The sequence below is a fragment of the Mobula birostris genome, chromosome 11 (genome assembly GCF_030028105.1).
Source record: "Mobula birostris isolate sMobBir1 chromosome 11, sMobBir1.hap1, whole genome shotgun sequence".
Lineage (NCBI taxonomy): Eukaryota > Metazoa > Chordata > Chondrichthyes > Myliobatiformes > Myliobatidae > Mobula > Mobula birostris.
Window position 1 is genome coordinate 36,881,611 of NC_092380.1, and position 25,602 is coordinate 36,907,212.

The window sequence follows — 25,602 nt, forward strand, 5'->3', positions numbered from 1 at the left end:
TAGTTCACGGAAATTTATTGAGAAACCTGCTTGTATAGTATGTAAACTCCTCCCATGTGGGAGTGGCTAACTAAGTGACACAGAAATACCACTATTAACTACCACTACTTCTCCCCTTCTTGAAAAAAAGAAAATCCACACATCTACTTCTTGTCTGAAATGAAGCAACTCAGTTTACCCATTGCACATGGCTTATGCTCCTTACATAAACATAAAAATTGCCATTATAACTGTCTTTCTCTTTGTTTTTAACTCTCTGTCCTGCTTTCTGTTTCCTCCTTTTTTCACCAATTCCTTTTTTTAAAAAAGAACAGTCTCTACTTTGTGAAATATTTTCTAGATTAGAACTCTTTTTTAAAAAGCACAAAACTTAATGGAGGTTCTAGCTGGATCTCCCAGTGGCCACCCATTTTAATTCTACTTCCCATTCCCATCCTGATATGTCTATCCATGGCCTCCTCCAATGTCATGATGAGGCCACACTTAGGTTGGAAAACAACACCTAATATTCCATTTGGGTAGCCTCCAACTTGATGGGATAAACATTGATTTCTCAAATTTCTGGTAATGCCCCCCACCGCACCCCCTTCACCATTTCCTTATCCCTCCCTCACCTTATCTCCTTGCCCACCCATTGCCTCCCTCTGGTGCTCTTCCCCCCCCCCTTCTTTTCTTTCTTCCATGGCCTTCTGTCTCTTTCCCAGCTCTTTACTTCATCCCTCCCTCTTCAGGTTTTATCTATCACCTGGTGTTTCTCGCTCCCCTCATCCCACCTTTTAAATCTACTCAGCTATTTTTCTCTAGTTCTGCCGAACGGTCTCGGCCCAAAACATCAACAGTGCTTTTTTCCATAGATGCTGCCTGGCCTGATGAGTTCTTCCAGCATTTTGTGTGGGTTGGGAAGAAGAACGGGCAGGAATGCTTTCAGTCTCTGGCCCATTGACAGCTCTGATGGACTGTAGCCAGTCACAAGAGGTGTAGAGTGATAAGCTAGCAGTGTTTATGCCCTCTGCCTTCAGTAGGAGACTCTTAACAGTTTGCACTGCTCTTTCCACTTCTCCATTGCCTTTGGATATTGTGGACTGCTTGTCTGGTGTTTGAACTCATAGTCCCTGGCAAAGGCTTTGAATTCTGAGCAGGAGAACTGTGGACCAAAGCATTGTCTGACACAAGTGTCTCTGGAATTCCATGGTGATCAAATACAGCTTTCAGGTGCTGGATAACTGTTGCTAAAGATGTAAAGGACAGCTTGGACACCTCAACATTCCTTGAGTAGTAATCCACAGTGAGAAAATCAAGAGCAAGTGTATGGGGTTGAATGGGATCTGGGATCAGCCATGATGAAATGGCGGAGTGGACTCGATGGGTGGCTGAATGGCCTAATTCTGCTCCTATGTCTGAAGACCCCAAGCATAAAGCCAAAGCTATACAGGAATGGCTTAAAGACAACAAAGTTAATGTTCTGAAGAGGCCAAGTTAGAGTCCAGACCTCAATCCAATTGAGAATTTTTGGCTGGACATGAAAAATGCTGTTCACTCATGATCCCCATGCAATTTGACAGAGCTTGAGCAGTTTTGTAAAGAAAATGCAGAAAAACTGCAGTGTCCAGATGTGCAAAGCTGACAAACTCCTGCCGGTTTGTCTGAATCTGGTTGCGCTCCCTCTGAGGACAGTTGGTGGCCAAAGAACTTCACCTCCAACTTTGCAAATTCACATTCCTCTTTGTTCAGGGTGAGTCCAGCTCGTTTCAGTTTCTCCAAGGTAGCTTCCACTCTTTTGACTTGAGTCTCTGAAGATGAGTATATCGTCCATGTAGCAGACTACTCCTTCCAAAAGTCCCTCCAAAATTTGGTTCATCCTCATCTGAAGGAGCTTAGGGACTGATGAGATGCTAAAAGAGAGGCTCTTGAAGGCTTAGCATCTATATGGTGTGATAAAAATTGTGAGCTTCTGTGACTCAGGAGCTAAACGGATCTGCCAGAACCCTAAGTTTGCATCAAGTTCAGTGACAAACTTTCCTCCACTCCAAATGTACCAAATGTTTGCTCAACAGAAGACCGAACAAACTTCTCCCTCACTGCATTTTGTTAGATCAACACAGATCATCACCGTGCCATTTGGCTTGGGAACAGGAACAATGCCTGCACACCAGTCAGTAGGTCCATTCTCTCTAGTTATGATGTTAACTGACTCCATTCGCTCAAGTTCAGCTTTGACTTTGTTCATCAATGGGACTGGTTTCTGCCTCACCGGTCAGAGAATAAGGTACTCTTCTTTTAGTACCCCCAGGCCTGTGAACAGCTCCAGGTACTTCTCCAGCCACTGAATATTGTGTAGCGAATCCAACCTTGCAAGGAGGTTCAGCTTCTCAATGGCACGTTGTCACAGTAGTGGTGAGAAGAGATTCTGAACATGTAGACATCGTCTTTTAACTGTTTCTCATTTTTATGGATGGAAGTAGTAAACATTCCTTTCACACTGATCTTGCGTTGCTCTGGCACCACGAGCATTTTCTTTGTTGGGTTTAGCATAATGCCTGTTTCCTTCATTAGTTTTGTAACAGACATTTGGGGATGGCTGTGACATCTGCCCCACTTTCCATTTTGAACATCACTGCCTCATTTTGTAGTACACCAGCCTTGTCTATTTGAATCCAGAGCCCCAAGGAAAGCTCTCGCTCCATCTGGATCATGGTTCTTTGATCTCCTGATGAATTGTTTTTGAGTGGCACTGGCTCTTATAATGGTCATCTCTATTGCATTGGTAGCATTTCACTTCTTTTACTGGACAGAGCACATTGACGTGGAATGGAGACTTGTTACATCTATTGCAGTTGGACATGTTACTTGCTCTTTGTTTTGCTTATCTGTTTTATTTGAGCTGAGCTCTACTGTCACCTCTTTCTGTCAGTCCTAATCCACTCATGGTGTCACCTGCTTTGTCACCCATGCAGCATATCAGTGTGCTTACATAAACACAAAATAATCTGCAGATGCTGGGGTCAAAGCAATACTCACATAACGCTGGAGGAACTCAGCAGGTCGGGCAGCATCCACGGAAAAGATCGGTCGACATTCCGGCCCAAAACATCGACCGATCTTTTCCACGGATGCTGCCCAACCTGCTGAGTTCCTCCAGCGTGTTGTGAGTGTGTTTACTTGATGTTCTTCTGATGCCTGATTGAGATGGCTTGCAACCCTTAATCTCTCAAAGCACCTGAGCCCTCTCTCAAAGTTCAGAGAAATCAAATGACTCAGAAGGCTTTATTATGTAAGTCGATGTAGGTACTGCAGAGATTTGCTCCATTTTAGAACACAGAACATAGAATAGTACAGCACAGTACAGGCCCTTTGGCCCACAATGTTGTGCCGACCCTCAAACCCTGCTTCCCATATAAGCCCCCACCTTAAATTCCTCCATATACCTGTCTAGTAGTCTCTGAAACTTCACTAATGTATCTGCCTCCACCACTGACTCAGGCAGTGCATTCCATGCACCAATCACTCTCTGAGTAAAAAACCTTCCTCTAATATCCCCATTGAACTTCCCACCCCTTACCTTAAAGCCATGTCCTCTTTCCCTGGGGAAAAGGTGCTGGCTATCCACTCTATCTATTCCTCTTATTATCTTGTACACTTCTATCATGACTCCTCTCATCCTCCTTCTCTCCAAAGAGTAAAGCCCTAGCTCCCTTAATCTCTGATCATAATGCATACTTTCTAAACCAGGCAGCATCCTGGTAAATCTCCTCTGTACCCTTTCCAATGCTTCTACATCCTTCCTATAGTGAGGTGACCAGAACTGGACACAGTACTCCAAGTGTGGCCTAACCAGAGTTTTATAGAGCTGCATCATTACATTGCGACTCTTAAACTCTATCCCTCGACTTATGAAAGCTAACACCCCATAAGCTTTCTTAACTACCCTATCCACCTGTGAGGCAAATTTCAGGGATCTGTGGACATGTACCCCGAGATCCCTCTGCTCTTCCACACTACCAAGTATCCTGCCATTTACTTTGTACTCTGCCTTGGAGTTCGTCCTTCCAAAGTGTACCACCTCACACTTCTCTGGGTTGAACTCCATCTGCCACTTCTCAGCCCACTCCTGCATCCTATCAATGTCTCTCTGCAATCTTTAACAATCCTCTACACTATCTACAACATCACCAACCTTTGTGTCGTCTGCAAACTTGCCAACCCACCCTTCTACCCCCACATCCAGGTCGTTAATAAAAATCAAGAAAAGTAGAGGTCCCAGAACAGATCCTTGTGGGACATTACTAGTCACAATCCTTCAATCTGAATGTACTCCCTCCACCACCACCCTCTGCCTTCTGCAGGCAAGCTAATTCTGAATCCACCTGGCCAAACTTCCCTGGATCCCATGCCTTCTAACTTTCTGAATAAGCCTACCGTGTCGAACCTTGTCAAATGCCTTACTAAAATCCATATAGATCACATCCACTGCACTACCCTCATCTATATGCCTGGTCACCTCCTCAAGGAACTCTATCAGGCTTGTTAGACACGATCTGCCCTTCACAAAGCCATGCTGACTGTCCCTGATCAGACCATGATTCTCTAAATGCCTATAGATCCTATCTCTAAGAATCTTTTCCAACAGCTTTCCCACCACAGACATAAGGCTCACTGGTGTATAATTACCCAGACTATCCCTACTACCTTGTTTTGAACAAGGGGACAACATTCGCCTCCCTCAATCCTCCGGTACCATTCCCGTGGACAACGAGGACATAAAGATCCTAGCCAGAGGCTCAGCAATCTCTTCTCTCGCCTCGTGGAGCAGCCTGGGGAATATTCCATCAGGCCCTGGGGACTTCTCTGTCCTAATGTACTTTAATAACTCCAACACCTCCTCTCCCTTAATATCAACATGCTCCAGAACATCAACCTCACTCATATTGTCCTCACCATCATCAAGTTCCCTCTCATTGGTGAATACCGAAGAGAAGTATTCACTGAGGAACTCGCTCACTTCCACAGCCTCCAGGCACATCTTCCCACCTTTATCTCTAATCAGTCCTACCTTCACTCCTGTCAACCTTTTTTTCTTCACACAATTGAAGAATGCCTTGGGGTTTTCCTTTACCCTACTCGCCAAGGCCTTCTCATGCCCCCTTCTTGCTCTTCTCAGTCCCTTCTTAAGCTCCCTTCTTGCTTCCCTATATTCCTCAATAGACCCATCTGATCCTTGCTTCCTAAATCTCATGTATGCTGCCTTCTTCCACCTGACTGGATTTTCCACCTCACTTGTCACCCATGGTTCCTTCACCCTACCATTCTTTATCTTCCTCACCGGGACAAATTTATCCCTAACATCCCGCAAGAGATCTCTAAACATCGACCACATGTCCATAGTACATTTCCCTGCAAAAACATCATCCCAATTCACACCCGCAAGTTCTGGCCTTATAGCCTCATAATTTGCCACTCCCCAATTAAAAATTTTCCTGTCCTCTCTGATTCTATCCTTTTTCATGATAATGCTAAAGGCCAAGGAGCAGTGGTCACTGTCCCCCAGATGCTCACCCACTGAGAGATCTGTGACCTGACCCGGTTCATTACCTAGTACTAGATCTAGTATGGCATTCCCCCTGGTCGGCTTGTCCACATACTGTGACAGGAATCCGTCCTGGACACACTTAACAAACCCTGTCCCATCTAAACCCTTGGAACTAATCAGGTGCCAATCAATATTAGGGAAGTTAAAGTCACCCATGATAACAACCCTGTTATTTTTGCACCTTTCCAAAATCTGCCTCCTAATCTGCTCCTCTGTATCTCTGCTGCTACCAGGGGGCCTACAGAATACCCCCAATAGAGTAAATGCTCCCTTCCTGTTCCTGACTTCCACCCATATTGACTCAAAAGAGGATCCTGCTACATTACCCACCCTTTCTGTAGCTGTAATAGTATCCCTGACCAGTAATGCCACCCCTCCTCCCCTTTTTCCACCCTCTCTATCTCTGAAATCCAGGAATATTGAGAATCCATTCCTGCCCTGGTGCTAGCCAAGTCTCTGTAATGGCCACTACATCATAATTCCATGTATGTATCCAAGCTCTCAGTTCATCACCTTTGTTCCTGATGCTTCTTGCATTGAGGTACACACATTTCAGCCCTTCTACCTTACTGTCTTTACACCGTTTATTCTGCTTCTCTTTCCTCAAAGCCTCTCTGTATGTTAGATCTGGCTTTACTCCATGCACTTCTTTCACTGCTCTATCGCTCTGGGTCCCATCCCCTTCACAAATTAGTTTAAACCCTCCCGAACCATGCTAGCAAACCTACCTGCAAGGATATTGCTCCCCTTCAAGTTCAGGTGCAACCCATCCAATCTGTACAGGTCCCACCTTCCCCAGAAGAGATCCCAATGATCTAAAAATCTAAAACTCTGCTCCCTGCACCAACTCCTCAGCCACGCATTCAACTGCCATCTCCTCCAATTCTTATCATCACTGTCAGGTAGCAATCCTGAGAACGCCACCCTTGAGGTCCTGTTCTTCAGCCTCCTGCCTAGTTCCCGAAACTCACACTTCAGGACCTCATCCCTCTTCCTGCCGATGTCGTTAGTCCCAACATGTATCACGACTTCTGGTTGCTTTCCCTCTCGTACCAGGATGTTGTGCACCCGGTCAGAGACATCCTGCACCCTGGCACCCGGGAGGCAACAAACCATGCGGGTGTCCTTCTCACATCCACAAAATCTCCTGTCTGTTCCCCTGACTATGGCTGACTTCAGGACTGACGAAGGGTCTCGGCCTGAAACATCGACTGTACCTCTTCCTAGAGATGCTGCCTGGCCTGCTGCGTTCACCAACAACTTTGATATGTGTTGCTTGAATTTCCAGCATCTGCAGAATTCCTGTTGTATAGGTAGTTTAGGTTGATAAATCTCTGAATATTTTTCGAACAAAGTCTTACTGTAAATTCTTTCTTGTTGGGGATCTCACTTGGTCTGTAACACCAATTCATTAATGATCAACCACTTCTGACACTATATTGAATTTGTTATTGAGGGATAGTGCAGAGCACACCACGACACCAGCCCACAGGATATTCAATTGAACACTATTGTAAAGTATGTGAACTCTTCCCATGTGGGAGTGGCTTACAGAGTGGGAAAGGAATAACACTATTAACTACCACTACAATGATCAGATGCAAGGTGGGAGGGTGGGAGGGTGGGAGGGAGGGAGGAGAGAGACTTGTTTTGCTGTAGTTGTCCTGTTGCTTGTAGTGTTCTGTTTTGTTGTTTTGAGCATGTGGGAACGCTATTTTGGTGCCAGAATGTGGTGACACTTGCAGGCTGACCTCAGTGCATCCTTAGGTGTGTTGGTTATTAATGGAAAAGATTCATTTCACTGTGTGTTTCAATGTACACGTGATAAACAAATCTGAATCACAGCACCAGCGACCCAAGTTCCATTTCACCTCTGTCTATAAGGAGTTTGTACGTTCTCCCCATGACCACATAGATTTCCTCTGGGTGCTCCAGTTTACTCCCACATCCCAAAGACCTATGGGTTGGGAGGTTAATCAGTCACACGGACTTTTTTAATGCCATAACTGCCAGCTACCGTGCTGTATCTCTAAATAAAGGCCTCTCTCATGCATCAGGCAGTAAGAGTCTCACTGCAGACAATAGGCCATAAGATATAAAAGCAGAATTAGGCCATTCAGTCCATCGTGTCTGCTTCACCATCCAGTCGTGGCTGATTTTTTTTTCTCTCAGCTTCATTTTCCTGCCTTCTCTCCACAACCTTTAACCATCTTACCCCTCAAGAATCTATCAATCACCCTTTAAATATACCCAGTAATTTGGTCTCCACAGCAATGAATTCCACAGATTCATCACCCTCTGGCTGGAGAAACTCCTTCTCTTTCCAGTTTTAAAGGGACATTCCTTTATGCTGAGGCTGTGTAGATATTGTGTAGCACACCTGATTGCTTGTTTGCAGGAGTGTCAGTTTAAGTGCCTGTGGTGATATCTCCACTGTATGATGTAATCCAGGACTTTGACTTCAGAGGTGGGTACAGTGTGAACTGAGTGACTGCCAACATGGCCAGAAAGCACCAGGTATAAAACACCTGGTCTCTGTTGCAGAGCAGAGAGGCAAGAAATATCAAACTCTATGTCAGAACTGGGACAAACATTCAGTCTGAGAGACCCAGATACTGCAGTGTGAGACAGACATTAAGGCAGCATACTGCCCGTCTTCCCTCAATGGGCAAAAAGATCATGTGTCACTATTGAAGAAGATGTTAACCTTTTGTCCTGGACAATATTACCCTCATCTGGTATTGAAAAAAAGACTATTGTCACATTTTCAAATGGTTATGTGTAGGAAAAAAACTAATTCATTAAGCTCAGTGTTAAACCAAGATGTTGAATATTCTATGACTAGAGACAAAAGATACTACAAAAACAGGGGAATTAATTAATATTAATGTTTTGCCCAATATTTATCCCTCAATCAATGTTACCTAATTGTATTTCTATTAGAGGAAACTTGCTGCAAGTAAGCAAGATTTGTGTTTCCTATATGATAGCAGTGACTAGACCTTAATTGGTAAAAGGATGTCATGCTGAAGTGAGAAGTTACTCATTAGTGTACCAACTAGCGTAACGCTTTACAGTGTCAGTGGCCCAGATTCAATTCCTGCCGCTGCTTGTATGTTCTCCTGGTGTTTCTGCCGGGTGATCTGGTTTCCTCCCACATTCCAAAGATGTGCCAGTTAATAGGTTAATTGGTCACATGGGTGTAATTGGGCAGTATAAGCTCAATGGGCTGAAGGACCTATTACATTATTTAGAGAAACTGTGCAGTAAAGTCATGTGCAGTGCAGAATGCTGATCTTTGTTCAGTGTCCAGGAGTGGTTTTATTGCTGAATTAGATAGATGCCCTTGACTCTATTTCTGATAAGCAATTCCTGTGTGTGAAGTGCCTCAGATCCTGTGGACTGACAGCCAAGCACACTTTGATCAGTTTATTAATCGACAGGCCATGTTAACTGAAGTGCTGCAGTTGGGCAATCTTATTCCTGAAAGATAAGGTTACTGACTGCGCTCAATGTGAACACTGTATCTGTTAAAAAATCATCCTCCCTTCTAGGTGTCATCTGATCCCCTGTGTGTCTGAGATAGGCACTAGCAATAGCTTATAAACTGCAGAGAAAATACACAATTCACCACGGTGTATTATTATGCATCAGTACACAGATAGAAAGGAGAACAAAATGAATGTTACTCTGGATCTGAAGCAGCATAAAAGACACAATAAGCAGAAAGAACATTATTTTAAAAACACAATACAGTACATATAAATACAGAAGATAGTTTATATGCCAGGCCAGATTGAAATGTGTCAGAATGTTAGAGCCGGAAGTGAGGCACGGGCCTGTTCAGCTCGCTGCTTCACGCGATTTATTTATCTCTGCACTAAATTGACGCTGTGACCTGCAACTAGTGGACTTCTGAATTGGCTGCATTGATGCCTGGTTTTGTGAACTTCAGTTCTGAATGCTGTTTGCTTACCTTTATTGTCTACACAATTTGCTTTCTTTTCTCCCTGCATATTTGGTGTTCTACTGTCTTCTTCTGTTTTAATGGGTTCCATTGAGTTTCTTTGTTTTGTGGCTGCCTGTAAGGAGACGAATCTCAAGATGGTATAAAGTGGATGAACATTGAGCTTTGAACTAAACAGAATACAACTCTGAGATTCACCCATATGCAGGCAGCCATGAAACAAAGAAACACCATGGGACCTGTTCAAACTCTGATCGTGTGGACAAAGAACAAATTGCGCAAACTGCAAAAAAAACAAGCGAACAGCACGTTGAATATCAAACAGGAGTGCTGGAGTATATAATTTAGTTCATTTCAGCGTCCACGGCTGAGTGCAGGCCGTAGAGCCAGTCTTTAGCGAAGTACCTCAGTCCGCATCAAACCGCTCAAAAACAGAGCAACTCCAGAAACAAGAGCAATATGAACCTCAGTCTTTCAAAGCGAGTCCACAGCCTCAAGCCTCACTGATCAATCCTTGCAATGTCCTGCACTTTCTTCTGACAGTAGTAAATGAGTGGGAAGGGAAGACCGGTCAGATGCAGGCAGACGGCGCTGAACACCTGCCCACACTCCACTCTCGTTTCGTTGACTTCAACTTTGCTTGACATCTCATTTGGGGAGAAGCAATGGAGCCGATCATGGGCTCGCACTCCACTTCCAGGAGTCTAGCTCTCAAGGCTGCATAAGCCGCTCCAAACCTCTCTGAATTCCCCAGGAGACAGCGAGGCACCAGATCGCTCAATCTGCTCAAATATAGACTGTGAAAATGTAAATCACAAGTCCCAATCACACGCTGTTTAGTAGTAGAATCATATTTGAAATGTAAATCACAGGTTCCAATCACACGCTGTTTAGTAGTAGAACCATATTTGAATTGTAAATCACAGGTTCCAATCACACGCTGTTTAGTAGTAGAACCGTATTTGAAAGAAGACGTAAATGAGTATGAGAAGTAGTTTTGAGAACTGTCTGCTAGGCACCCCTCCCCCTTGGAAGTTTTCATGTTTTATAGTTTTACAACATTGAATCACAGTGGATTTGGCTTTTTTTTTGACACTGATCAATATGTATAGGCACTGTACATAGGCTGACTATATGTACATAAAGTGATGCTAGCCACAGGAGCGTCTGGACGTAAGGTGACTGACAGAAAATAATAAAGTAGTGGTGGTTGAGGGTGTGAAGGGTGGGTTACTGGATTGGCCTTATTGCTTGGTGAAGTAACTGTTTTTGCATGGATACTGCATAGCCTCTTCCCTGATGGGAGAGGGACAAACTCCCATGAGTTTGAACAGGATGGGTGAGATCCTTCATGTTTTATTGTCCTTCTGGCATCTTTTTCCGGCAAAATGGCACCAGTGAACAATGTGACCAATGGCAACAGCATGTAGACAGCTCACAAAACTACTTCTCTTACTCATTTAAGTCTTCTTTCAAATACGATTCTACTACAAACCTTTGTAGTAAACAGCGTGTGATTGGAACCTGTGATTTACATTTCAAATATGATTCTACTACTAAACAGCGTGTGATTGGGACTTGTGATTTACATTTTCACAGTGTATTTTTGAGCAGATTGAGCGATCTGGTGCCTCGCTGTCTCCTGGGAAATTCAGAGAGGTTTGGAGCGGCTTATGCAGCCTTGAGGGCTGGACTCCTGGAAGTGGAGTGCGAGCCCATGATCGGCTCCATTGCTTCTCCCCAAATGAGGTGTCAAGCAAAGTTGAAGTCAACGAAACGAGAGTGGAGTGTGGGCAGGTGTTCAGCGCCGTCTGCCTGCATCTGACCGGTCTTCCCTTCCCACTCATTTACTACTGTCAGAAGAAAGTGCAGAACGTTGTAAGGATTGTGGGGAGTGGCCTTGTCGAGGGCAGTGTCTTGTGAGAAAAGTGCAAGTCTTTGGCTCAGGAGTCTTCGGCGAGGAGGCTGAGGGAGGAGACTATGCCACAGTTGGAGAGGGTGAGAAGTGGTGAAGAAATGACAGGTATACTGATTCAGTGTGATGCTTGCATGATGTGGGAGGTCAGGAACGTTGATGGTGCCTCTGGCTGCTATAACTGTGAAAAATATGTCCAGGTTCAGCTCCTGAAGGACCGTGTTAGGGCACTGGAGAAGCAACTAGATGACCTCAGGTTCATCTGGGAAAACGGGAGATTTCTGGACAGGACCTACAGCGAGATTGTTACACTGAAGATACCAGAAGAGAGAAGTGGGAGGGGGGTGACGATGAGGAAGGGATGGATGCTTGGAGTACAGGAGACCCTCAGGGACGTACCTCTTGAAAATAGGTTCACCCTCTTGGAAGCTGTCGGGACAGAAGACACTGCCAGTCTGAGAGGCGGACAGGTCTGCGAGTCAAAAATTAGCACTGAAGCAAAGCTGAGGAGACAGAAGTCAGGCAGAGCCATGGTAGTAGGGGACTCCACAGTGAGAGATACAGAAAGGGGCTTCTGCTGCAACAGGCGGGATTTAAGGATGGTGTGTTGCCTCCCTGGTGCCAGGATCCAGGACGTCACAGACCGATTGCAGGGCATCCTCAAGGGTGAAGGTGAACAGCCGGAAGTGGTAGTGCATGTCGGCATAAATGATGTCGGGAAGAAGAGGAAAGAAACTGTGCAGCGTGACTTCACAGAACTCAGAAGAAAGCTGAAAAGCAGGACCTCCAGGGTGGTTATCTCCGGTTTGCTTCCAGTTCCTCATGCTGGTGAGGGCAGGAAAAGGGAGATAGGGGATCTGAGTGTGTGGCTGAGGAGCTGATGCGGGAAGCAGGGATTTAGATTCTTAGACCACAGGGATCTGTTTTGGGGTAAGGATGAATTGTACAAAAGGGACGGGTTGCACCTTAACAGGCAGGTTTGCCACTGCTACATGTGTGTGTTTAAACTACGCAGTGGGGGAGAGGAGAGGAAATATAAGGATGGAGTTAAAGGAAAAGAGAGAATAAGGAAAGTTAAGAATGACAACAGAATTAATGGGGCAGAAAGCTCAGGAAGGGATCAGACAGTATAGCCTAATAGGAATCGATGTGAAAGGTGAGGGGAGTAATGGATTAAAAGTATTATATATGAATGCACAAAGTATAAGAAATAAAGTAGTTGAGCTTGAGGCTCAGTTGGAAATTGGCAAGTATGATGTTGTAGGAATAACAGAGACATGGCTGCAAGAAGACCAGGGCTGGGAAATGAATATTCAAGGGTATACGTCCTATTGAAAGGACAGACAGGTGGGCAGCGGGTGGCTCTGTTGGTGAGGAATGAAATTCAGTCCCTTGCGAGGGGCGACATAGAATCAGGAGATGTAGAGTCAGTATGGATAGAACTGAGAAATTGTAAGGGCGAAAAGACCCTAATGAGAGTAATCTACAGGCCCCGAAACAGTAGCCTGGATATAGGGTGCAAGTTGAATCAAGAGTTAAAATTGGCATGTCAAAGGTAATGCTACAGTTGTTATGGGGGATTTCAATATGCAGGTAAACTGGGAAAATCAGGTTGGTACTGGACCCCTAGAAAGGGAGTTTGTGGAGTGCCTCCGAGATGGATTCTTAGAGCAGCTTGTATTAGAGCTGACAAGGGAGAAGGCAACTCTGGATTTAGTGTTGTGTAATGAACCGGATTTGATAAGGGAACTCGAGGTAAAGGAGCCATTAGGAAGTAGTGACCACAATATGATAAGTTTAAATCTACAATTGGAGAGGGAGAAGGGAAAATCAGAAGTGTCAGTATTACAGTTGAACAAAGGGGACGATGGACCCATGAGGGAGGAGCTGGCCAAAATTGACTGGAAAGATACCCTGGCAGGGATGATAGTGGAACAACAATAGTGGGAATAATACAGAAGGTGCGGGATCAGTTCATTCCAAAGAGAAAGAAAGATTCTAAGGGAAATAAAGGGTGACAATGGCTGACAAGGGAAGTCAAGGACAGTATAAAAATAAAAGAGAGGAGGTATAACATAGCAAAGATGAGTGGGAAGCCAGAGGATTGGGAAACTTTTAAAGATCAACAGAAGATAACTAAAAGGCAATACAGAGAGAAAAGATGAGATACAAAAGTAAGCTAGCCAAGAAAAAGCTTCTTTAGGTATGTGAAGAGGAAAAAATTAGTTAAGACCAAAGTTGGGCCCTTGCAGACAGAAACGGGTGAATTTATTATGGGGAACAAGGAAGTGGCAGACGAGTTGAATAGGTACTTTGGATCTGTCTTCACTAAGGAAGACACAAACAATCTCCCAGATGTAATAGATGTTACTTAGGGTAACAGAGGAACTTAAGGAGATTCACATTAGGCAGAAAATGGTGTTGGATAGACTGATGGGACTGAAGGCTGATAAATCCCCAGGGTGCTTAAGGAGGTGGCTCTAGAAATTGTGGACGCATTGGTAATCATTTTGCAATGTTCTATAGATTCAGGATCAGTTCCTGAGGACTGGAGGGTAGCTAATGTTATCCCATTTTTTAAGAAAGGAGGGAGAGAAAACAGAGAATTATAGACCAGTTAGCCTGACATCAGTGGTGGGGAAGATGCTGGAGTCAATTATAAAAGATGAAATAGCAGCACATTTGGATAGCAGTAACAGGATCAGGCAAAGTCAACATGGATTTACGAAGGGGAAATCATGCTTGACTAATCTGGAATTTTTTGAGGATGTAACTATGAAAATGGACAAGAGAGGGCCAGTGGATGTAATGTATCTGGACTTTCAGAAAGCCTTTGATAAGGTCCCACATAGGAGATTAGTGGGCAAAATTGGAGCACATGGTATTGGGGGTAGGGTACTGACATGGATAGAAAATTGGTTGGCAGACAGGAAACAAAGAGTTGGGATTAATGGGTCCTTTTCAGAATGGCAGGCAGTGACTAGTAGAGTACCGCAAGGCTCGGTGCTTGGACCGCAGCTATTTACAATATACATTAATGATTTAGATGAAGAGATTAAAAGTAACATTAGCAAATTTGCAGATAACACAAAGCTGGGTAGCAGTGTGAAATGTGAGGAGGATGTTATGAGAATGCAGGATGATTTGGACAGGTTGAGTGAATGGGCAGATACATGGCAGATGCAGTTTAATGTGGATGAATGTGAGGTTATCCACTTTGGTGGTAAGAACAGGAAGGCAGATTACTATCTGAATGGTGTCAAGTTAGGAAAAGGGGAAATACAATGAGATCTAGGTGTCCTTGTTCATCAGTCACTGAAAGTAAGCATGCAAGTACAGCAGGCAGTGAAGAAAGCTAACGGTATGTTGGCCTTCAAAACAAAGGGAGTTGAGTATAGGAGCAAAGAGGTCCTTCTGCAGTTGTACAGGGCCCTGGTAAGACCACACCTGGAATATTGTGTCCCATTTTGGTCTCCAACTTTGAGGAAGGACATTCTTGCTATTGAGGGAGTGCAGCGTAGGTTCACGAGGTTAACTCCCAGGATGGTGGGACTGTCATATATTGAAAGATTGGAGCGACTGGGCTTGTACACACTGGAATTTAGAAGGATGAGAGGGGATCTGATTTAAACATATAAGATTATTAAGGGATTGGACACACTAGAGGCAGGAAACATGTTCCCAATGTTGGGGGAGTCCAGAATCAGAGGCCACAGTTTGAGAATAAGGGGTAGGCCATTTAGAACGGAGTTGAGGAAAAACTTATTCACCCAGAGAGTTGTGGATCTGTGGAATGCTCTGCCTCATAAGGCAGTGGAGGCGATTTCTCTGGATGCTTTCAAGAAAGAGTTAGATAGAGCTCTTAAAGATAGCGGAGTCAAGGGACATGGGGAGAAGGCAGGAACGGGGTACTGATTGTGGATGGTCAGCCATGATCACAGTGAATGGTGGTACTGGTTCGAAGGGCCAAATGGCCTACTCCTGCACCTATTGTCTATTGTCTATTATTGATTGATCAGTGAGGCTTGAGGCTTGAGGCTGTGGGCTCGCTTTGGAAGACTGAGGTTCATGTTGCTCTTGTTTCTGGAGTTGCTCTGTTTCTGAGCGGTTTGATGCGGACTGGGGCGCTTCGCTAAAGACTGGCTCTACGGCCTGCACTTAGCTGTGGATGCTGAGATGCACTAAATTATATACTCCAGCACTCCTGTTTGATATTCAATGTGCTGTTCGCTTGTTTTTTTTTGCAGTTTGCGCAATTTGTTCTTTGTCCACACGTTCAGAGTTTGAACAGGTCCCATGGTGTTTCTTTGTTTCATGGCTGCCTGCATATGGGTGAATCTCAGAGTTGTATTCTGTTTAGTTCAAAGCTCAAAGTTCATCCACTTTATACCACTTTGAGATTCGTCTCCTTACAGGCAGCCACAAAACAAAGAAACTCAATGGAACCCATTAAAACAAAAGAAGACAGTAAAACACCAAATATGCAGAAAGAAAAGAAAGCAAATTGTGCAGACAATAAAGGTAAGCAAACAGCATTCAGAACTGAAGTTCACAAAACCAGGCATCAATGCAGCCAATTCAGAAGTCCACTAGTTGCAGGTCACAGCGTCAATTCAGTGCAGAGATAAATAAATCGCGTGAAGCAGCGAGCTGAACAGGCCTGTCCCTCCAACATTCTGACACATTTCAATCTGGCCTGGCTCTTATATCATCCAAAACTCGGATCATTCCTCGCTCTTGGGCACTGGCCCCGCCGCTTCGATACACTCCGTAATTCGGCCGATATCTGACCTTTCCATTTGGCTCGGCATTTAGATCAGTCACCTCATGTCTTTCCTCACTCTTGGGCCCAGGCTCCGTCTCTGCCTCACCTCAGTTCTGCTGCACTGAGTTGCCAACAGGTCAGCTCCAGCAATACATCAGCTCATTCTCCACCCAGACCTGCCACAACCATCCTACTCCTCCAAGACTCCAGTTCACAGCGCAAAAATGCCAAAAGCTCAATGCCACAAGGAAATTACAGGCTATTGTTTGCAGTAATTTTTTACCAGAAAAAGTGTGATTAATAAAATATTTAGTTGTTTTCTTTGTTTTATTGGCCACCAGCAAACAGTCGCTGAGTTTCACCAGCGCTACCTTAAACTTTGATAATAAATGTACTTTGAATCTTTGAACCTTTCTGCATGGCGACTGTCCTTGATGGCAGATAGGTTGGTGCCAGTGATTCCTTTGGCAGTTTTAACTACCTGTTGTGGAGCCCTTCTGTCTGCTGCAGAACTGAGGAACCTTGCTTCTCTCCTGTAAGTTTAGCCCAGTTTTATATAGCACAGTTCCACAAACACGACTGGAAAGTGCAAGTTCAACTGAAGTCAATGTTCTATAGAGTAAACCCCTGAACAATCAAGAGTCTGGCTCCTGATGAGAAGATTAAGCGGCATTATGAGTTGGTGTAACCTTGTTTAAAGTTCTTTTGAACTTCAAACTGTCTATTCTGCTGTTATATGATCTTAACAAACCTCAAAGCAATAAAAATAAAGAGATTTTTAAAGATCAGCAGACGGTGAAATGAGTCATTTGTGTCAGTGACCAACACATTTAAGAATGAGCTGGGGCAGCTCGCAAGAGTCATCATACTTCTGACATCAATATAGAATGCTCACAACTTACTAAACCTAACCCTTATGTCTTTAGAATGTGGAAGAAAACTGGAGCAGTCACAGGGAAACGTACAAATGGCTTACAGACAGCAGTCAGAATTGCACCCAGATCGCCAGTGCTGTAAAGCGTTACACTGACCACTACACTTCCATGATGCGTAGTTATGTTAAATGAAGAATTAAATGTCACAGACAGTCCATCGATTCAATACTTACTTCGAAACGCTCTGACAAAGTTGCTCCCAAGCAACACCAGATTCTGTAATCCAGGATTGAACTGTTCCATTATATTCTGCAAATCAAACACAATTACCTTGGTTACACAGTGTTGGATTGTGGTGCACAATTGTTATTTTTATTTTCCTTTGTATTCCTCTTTCTTGTTCACTTTCCACTCATGCGATACTTAATAAAATGATTGTTAGCAACAAGTTTTATGCCTTGTTCTTGACTTCTGAAGGAATCTTTGGATTGCAAAAATATCAGGATCCACCAACAGTCAAACACTGCACACCTCCAACTCGGCCGGCAGCCTGGATCCAGGTCACTCAGACCTCTCCAATGAATCCAGACAGAATAAGACACAGGAGCAGAATTAGGCCGTTCAGCCCATCAAGTCTGCTCCACTATTCCATCATGGCTGAGTTAAACCCCAACCTCTCAACTACATTCCCTTGTTTTCTCCCCGTAACCTTCAATGCCCTTGTTAATCAAGAACTTGTCAGCCTGAGCTTCAAATATAGCCAATGACTAGGCCTCCACAAATGTCTGTGGTAATGAATTCTTGTTCCATAAAATAATAAATAATTCAATGAACGTGCAGCACACTCATCTATAAAGGGACACCTGCAACATTAGCAGCTTATATTTGGGATGCTCGGCTGTAACAACAGATAAATTGGAAAGCTTACAACTCTCCAATAGATTGGCCCTAACTGGCTTAATGAGATAACAACAGGATATGTACTTAAGTCACATTGACTGTTAATAAATAATAAATCGTTAAACTGAGAGGTTTAGAATGGGCAATTAACTAATTAAAAGAATTTGATATCCTGCCCTACCTTACACAGAGCAAGTGGTGAGGACTTGAATAAAATAGGAAGGCAGCTACTGCATCCTTAAACGTTTTGCTGTGCTTTGCAAGGCATAGGTTGCTTAAGGCTGTTATAGCCAGGGATGATAATGGGGATTAGCTCCCAATGGTATGCGCCTCAAATAGCATCTGACAACCAAGTCCAGCTCCTGGCCTTCGCATGTGGATTAGCTACTAAGCCCAGTGGAACTGTTTCTACTGACAGGGGAAGGGACAAATGTGGATTACTGGCACCTTAAAATCAGTCACTTTGAGCAGATGGGGCTCATCAGCTGTGGTTGGCATCTCATCTAGGAGAAGAAAATCTCTGATCTCAAACCTCCATTGCCTTGCGGCTACACCCACTCATGGGGAAGGCTTCAGGAGTAAACCCCTGAAGGAAACTCAGAGCTGGAGTCCCTAAGGCAGTCCTACATTGAGTTCAATGTTGACTGGCAACTCCTGTGTTGCTGCTGGTACCAAACTGTATCAGTCTCTGCCATTCCTTTGGGTTCATCAGATGCATGGAGAGGGGGAGATTGCTACAATGGTAACAGCTCACTCTCCATACCATACTGCCCAGGCTTGCATATCTAGACAGTTAGGATGCAATATACATGGTCAACTCTGGCCAATGGAGGCCATACGTCACTCACAAGGCATAGGCTAGACTGCTGAGGAATATTGTGAGCAGTTTCGGGCCACTTATCTAAGAAAGGGTGTGTTGGCATTGGAGAGGGTCCAGAGAAGCTCCATGAGAATTAACCCGGGAATGAAAGGGTTAACGTATGAGCAGCATTTGATTGCTCTGGGCCCGTGCTCATTGGAGTTTAGAAGAATGACAGGGAATCTCATTGAAACCGATCAAATATTGAAAGGCCTAGATAGAGTGGATGTGGAGAGGATATTTCCTATTGAGGGAGAGCCTATGATCAGACAGCACAGCATCAGAATAGAAAGCCATTCCTTTAGACCAGAGAATCAGAGGAATTTCTTTCACCAGAGGTTGGTGAACAAATGGAATACATTGCCACAGATGACTATGATGGCCAAGTTATTGAATATATCTAAAGTGGAGGTTCATATGCTCTTTATTAGTAAGGACATCAAAGGTTATGGGGAGAAGGTAGGAGAATGAGGTTGAGAGGGATTATAACTCTGTCATGATGGAATGGCGGAGCAGACTCAATGGACCTAATGGCCTAATTCTGCTCTGATGTCTTATGTGGAAATGAATTGAGAGTCAAACATCAGACTCTTGAACAAAAGAGAATAACTACACTCATCTATTGAGGTGTTCCACAACCAATGATCTCACTTTATGGACTCTTTATCTTGGTATTTCATATTCTCATTATTTATTGCTATTTATTTATTGCATTTGCACAGTTTGTCATTTTCTATGCTCTACTTGATCTTTCATTGATCCTCTTACAGTTACTGTTCTATAGATTTGCTGAGTGTGCCCACAGGAAAAAGAATCTCAGGGTTGAATATGGTGAAATACATGTGCTTTGATAATAAAATTTACTTTGAACTTTAAACTTTGAATTTTGAGAGGCAATAGGAGGAATAATTTGAACAAGAATGGAGAGGGAGAGACTACCTGTGCAGGAGAAACGTTCAGAATGTTTTTCCTCTCCCCACAGTATCTTTGTTGCTCAAACATCAGCCTGACAGGATTAGATGAAGTGGAGTGAGAGGAGGCTTATACATTCCAGTATAGATTAGTTGGGCCAAATGGCCTATAGATTCCATGAGAATTAGTTGGAGGTGATCTCACCCCTTATCTCAACATAGAGAATATGAATACATACTTCTTAAAATTTCACTGAGTTCAAATCTCTAATGACCAATGCAGACAAAACTATGAAGGATTATAAACCCAAAAGATTGACTGTTTTTCTCTCTCCACAGATGCTGCCTGACCCGTGTGGTGCTTCCAGTAGTCCGTGCTTTTGTTTCAGATTTTCTGTTTGTTTTTAAATGAACAGAACAATAAAATTAGAACAAAGATTTGAAAAATTATTTCCTTCTGACAGGGAGGAGGGTCATTTGAGAATACGTTAGCTCTCAGGCAATCAGAGAGGTATAGAGTTAAACTTGTTAAATATGAATAAATTTGCAAGTGTTATATTTGAATGCATGCAGCATAAGAAAAAAATGGATGATCTTGAAATTCAGCTACAGATTGGCAACAATGACGGTGGCCATCTCTGAAACTTGGCTAAAGGATGGCTACCATTGGGAGCTGAACGTCCAAGGATATACAGTGTATCACAAAGATAGGTGAGAAGGCAGAGGGGATGGTGTGGCCCTGTGTATAAAAAATAATATTAAATCATTAGAAAGGGATGACATAGGATCCGAAACTCTATGGGTTGAGTTACGAAGTGACAAGGGTAAAAAGACCCTAATGGCTGTTGTATACAGGCCTCCAAACAGTAGCCGGGATGTGGATTACAAATTACAGCAGGAGATGGAAAAAGCATGTCAGAAGGGCATTGTCATGATAATCGCTGGGGATTTTAACATGAAAGTGGATTGGGAAAACCAAGCCAGAAATAAACATCAAGAATGTCTAAGTGATGGTTTTTTAGAACAGCTTGTTGTTGAGTCCACTAGGGATCGGCTGTACCTGATTGGGTGTTGTGCAATGATCTGGAGGTGATAGGAGAGTTTAAGATTAAGGAAGCCTTAGGGACCAGTGATCACAATATGATCGAGTTCACTTTGAAATTTGAGAAGGAGAAACCAAATTCCAATGTGTTGGTATCTCAGTGGAATAAAGGAAATTACAATGGCATGAGAGGGGAACTGGCCAAGGTTGGCTGGAAAGGGACACTAGCAGGAAGGACAGCAGGGCAGCAATGGCTGGAGTTTCTGCGAAAAATGAGGGAAATGCAAGACATCTACTCCAAATAAGAAACAATTTTTGAATGGAAGAAGAACTCTACAGTGGCTGACAAGTGAAGTCAGAGCCAAAGTAAAAGCAAAACAGAGGGCATACAAGGAAGCCAAAGCTAGTGAGAAGAAAGAGGATTGAGAAGTTTTGAAAAACTTTCAGAAGGAGACTAAGAAGGTCATTAGGAAGGAAAAGATGAATTCTGAAGGAAGCTGGCGACTAATATCAAAGAAGATACTAAGAGCTTTTTTAAGTATATAAAGAGTAAAACAGAGCTGAGGGTAGATATAGGACCAATAGAAAATGACACTGGAGATATTGTAATGAGAGACACAAAGATGGCAGAGGAACTGAATGCATATTTTGCATCAGTCTTCACAGTGGAAGACATCTGCACTGTACTGGATATTCAAGAGTGTCAGGGAAGTGAAGTATGTGCAGTGAAAATTATGACTGAAAAGGTGCTCAGGAAGCTTACTGGTCTGAGGGTGGATAAATCCCCTGGACCTGATGAAATGCACCCTCAGATTCTGAAGGAAGTAGCTAGAGAGATTGCGGAGGCACCTACAATGATCTTCTGGATGACTGAAAAATTGCAAATGTTACTCTGCTATTTAAGAAGGGTAGGAGGCAGCAGAAAGGGAACTACAGTCCTATTAGCCTGACACCAGTGGTTGGGAATTTGTTGGAATTGATTGTTAGGGATGAGATTACAGAGTACCTGGCGGCACATGACAAGACAGGCCAAAGCCAGCATGGTTTCCTGAAAAGAAAGTCCTGCCTGACAAACCTACTACATTTTTTTGAGGAAATTACAAGCAGTGTAGATAAAGGAGATGCAGTAGATATGGTGTACTTGGATTTTCAGAAGGCCTTTGACAAGGTGCCGCACATGAGGCTGCTTAGTAAGATAAGATCCCATGGAATTACAGGGCAGCTACTAGCATGGGTGGAGCATTGGCTGATCGGCAGAAAACAGAGAGTGGGAATAAAGGTATCTTATTCTGGCTGGCTACTGGTTACCAGTGGCGTTCAACACGGGTCAGTGTTGGGACTGCTGCTTTTTACAATGTATGTCAATGATTTGGACTATGGGATTAATGTACAAACAATTTGTGGCTAAATTTGCCGATGATACAAAGATAGATGGAGGAGCGTGTCGTGTTGAGGAAACGAAGAGCCTGCAGAGAGACTTAGATAGTTTAGGGGAATGGGCAAAGAAGTGGCAAATGAAATACAATGCTGGAAAGTGTATGGGTCATGCACTTTGGTGGAAGAAATAAACGGGCAAACTATTATTTAGATGGAAAGAGAATTCAAAACGCACAGATGCAAAGGGACTTGGGAGCCCTTGTGCAGGATACCCTCCAGGTTGAGTCATTAGTGAAGAAGGCGAATGTAATGTTGGCATTCATTTGTAGGGGTATAGAATATAAGAGCAGGGATGTGATGTTGAGGCTCTATAAGGTACTTGTGAGACTACACAGAGTATTGTGTGCAGTTTTGGGCTCCTTATTCTAGAAAGGATATACTGACATTGGAGAGGGTTCAAAGAAGATTCACAAGAATGGTTCCAGGAATGAAAGATTTACTGTATGAAGAACGTCTGGCAGCTCTTGGGTTGTATTCCCTGGAGTTCAGGAGAATGGGGGGGGGGGGGGAGGTCTCATAGAAACATTCCGAATGTTAAAAGGTTTGAACGGATTTGATATGGAAAAGTTATTTCCCATGGTAGGGGAGTCTAGGACAAAAGGACACAACTACAGGATTGAAGGATGACCATTTAGAACAGAGATGCAGAGGAATTACTTTAGTCAGAGGGTGGTAAATCTGCAGAAATTGTTGCCACGAGTGGCTGTGGAGGCCAAGTCACTGGGTGCATTTAAGGCAGAGATAGATAGGTTCTTGATTAGCCAAGGCACCAAAGAGTATGAGGAGAAGGCAGGGGAGTTGGGATGATAGGAAGAATTGGATCAGCCATGATTGAATGGCAGAGCAGACTTGATGGACTGAATGGCCCACTTCTGCTCCTATACCTTATGGCCTTAAACAAAACAGACACAAGCCCTTCAGCCTAACTCATCCATGTTGATCCTGGTTCTCACCAAGCTAGTCCCAATTACCTGCATTTGCCCCATATCTCACTAAACCCCTCATTTCCATTCACATATCCAATTGTCCTGTCACCATTCCCCTGAATAATAAGTATACCACTTCAGCTACTGTTAGAGGAGACAACCCAGCAGTGGAAAGCCACAGCAACCAGGTCTCTGACACTGTGCCTGACTCTGTGGCTCAGAAGGGAAGGGGAGAAGAGAAGTGCAGTAGTGATAATGGATTCCATAGTTAGAAGAACGAACAGGAGGATATGTGGGCGTGAAAGGGACACCCAGATAGTATGTTGTCTTTCAAGTGTCAAGGTCAGGGACGTCTCAGATCGGTTCCACAGCATTCAAAAGAGGGAAGGTGAACATAGAGAAGTCTTGTTATGATCGCTATGGGGGATTTCAATTGCAGGTAGATTAGAAAAATCAGAAAGGTGCTTCATGCTGAGAGAGGAAATTTGAAGAATACCTACAAGGTGGCTTTTTGGTGCAGCTTGTGGTTAAACCCACTAGAGGAAAAGGCAATTCTGGATTGGGTGTCATGTAATGAACCAGATTTGATAAGAGAGTTTAAAGTGAAAGAACCCTTCAGGCCAAGTGATCATAATATGATTGAATTCACCCTGATATTTGAGAAGGAGAATCTAAAGTCAGCTAACTATCAGTGGAGTAGCCTTACAGAGGTCAGTGTGAATTGAACCTGATCTTTTGATCGCTGGTGTTACAAAGCATTAGACTAACCACCATGCTGCCCTTATCATTAACGACATACTGTTCATGAGTTCATGGACCATTCAGAAATCTGATGACATAGGGGAAGAAGTTGTTACTAAATCACTGAGTGAGGGTCTTTGGGCCCCTATACCTCCTCTTCGATGGTAGTAACATAAAGATGGCAAGTCCCCGAATGAGGATCCTTAATGATGGATGCAATCTTCATGAGACACCACTTCTTGAAGATGTCCTGAAAAGTGGAAAGGGTTGCACCCATGATGGAGCTGGCTGAGTCTACAACACTCTGCAGCCTGTTTTCATCCAGCGCATTGGAGCATCCAAACAAGATGGTGATGTTCTGCACAGTACATCTATCGAAATTTGAAAGACCCTTATTAATAGAGGCATTGAGTTCAAAATTCAAGAGGTTATGTTGTAACTTTATAAAACTCTGGTTAAGCCACAGCTGGAATATTGCATACAAGTCTGTTTGCCCCACTATAGGAAGGATGTCGAGTCTTTGCAGAGGTTTAGAGGGTATGTGCCATTACAACAGGCTGGATAAACTTGGGTTGTTTTCTCTAGTGCCAGAGGCTGAGGGGAGATCTGTTACAGTTTTACATGATTATGAGAGGCCTGGATAGAGTGGACACAGAGTATCTGTTTCCCAGGGTTAAAATGTCTAATACCAGAAGGCATGCATTGAAGATGAAAGGGGCATGTGAGAGGTAAGATTTTTCACACAGAAAGACATGGATGCTGGTATTGTGATAGAGGCAAATACATTAGAGGTTTATAGGACATGTTTGGATAGGCACATGGATGTAAGGAAGATGGAGGGGTATGGGCACAGTGTAGGTAGGAGGGATTGGTGTTTGGATGTTTTTGATTTGTGCTTTAGCTGAGCTGGCAAAACATTGTGGGCCAAATAGCCTGCTCCTGTGCTGTACTGTTCCATGTTGAATGTTCTTTGGTGACATATTGAAAGTCCTCAAACTTCTAATGAAGTAGAACCACTGGTACGCCTTCTTTACTTTATTTTATTGTCGCCAAACAATTGATACCAGAGTGTACAATCATCACAGCGATATTTGATTCTGCGCTTTGCGCTCCCTGGAGTACAAAACGATGGTAAATATAATAAAAATTTAAATTATAAATCATAAATAGAAAATAGAAAAGGGAAAACATATAGTGCAAAAAAACTGAGAGGCAGGTCCAGATATTTGGAGGGTGCGGCCCAGATCCAGGTCAGGAGCCGTTCAGCAGTCTTATCACAGTTGGAAAGAAGCTGTTCCCAAATCTGGCCGTACGAGTCTTCAAGCTCCTGAGCCTTCTCCCGGAGGGAAGAGGGACGAAAAGTGTGTTAGCTGGGTGGGTCGTGTCCTTGATTATCCTGGCAGCACTGCTCCGACAACGTGCGGTGTAAAGTGAATCCAAGGACGGAAGATTGGTTTGTGTGATGTGCTGGGCTGTGTTCAAGATCTTCTGCAGCTTCTTTCGGTCTTGGACAGGACAACTTCCATACCAGGTTGTGATGAGCCCTAGAAGAATGCTTTCTACGGTGCATCTATAAAAATTAGTGAGGGTTTTAGGGGACAGGACAAATTTCTTTAGCTTTCTCAGGAAGTAAAGGTGCTGGTGGGCCTTCTTGGCAGTGGACTCTTGCTTGGTTGG

At 43.7% G+C, this 25,602-nt stretch overlaps 1 protein-coding gene across 2 annotated transcripts in view; it reads right to left on the bottom strand.

Moving 5' to 3' along the window:
- The window catches only part of LOC140205027 (BAR/IMD domain-containing adapter protein 2-like 2), a 300,466-nt gene that overhangs the window by 267,655 nt on the left and 7,209 nt on the right, over positions 1 to 25,602 (bottom strand). For both annotated transcript variants that reach the window (XM_072272101.1, XM_072272100.1), the window contains exon 3: positions 17,343 to 17,418. In XM_072272101.1, coding sequence (XP_072128202.1) covers positions 17,343 to 17,418 — 76 coding nt within the window. The remainder of the gene's footprint in view (positions 1 to 17,342; positions 17,419 to 25,602) is intronic.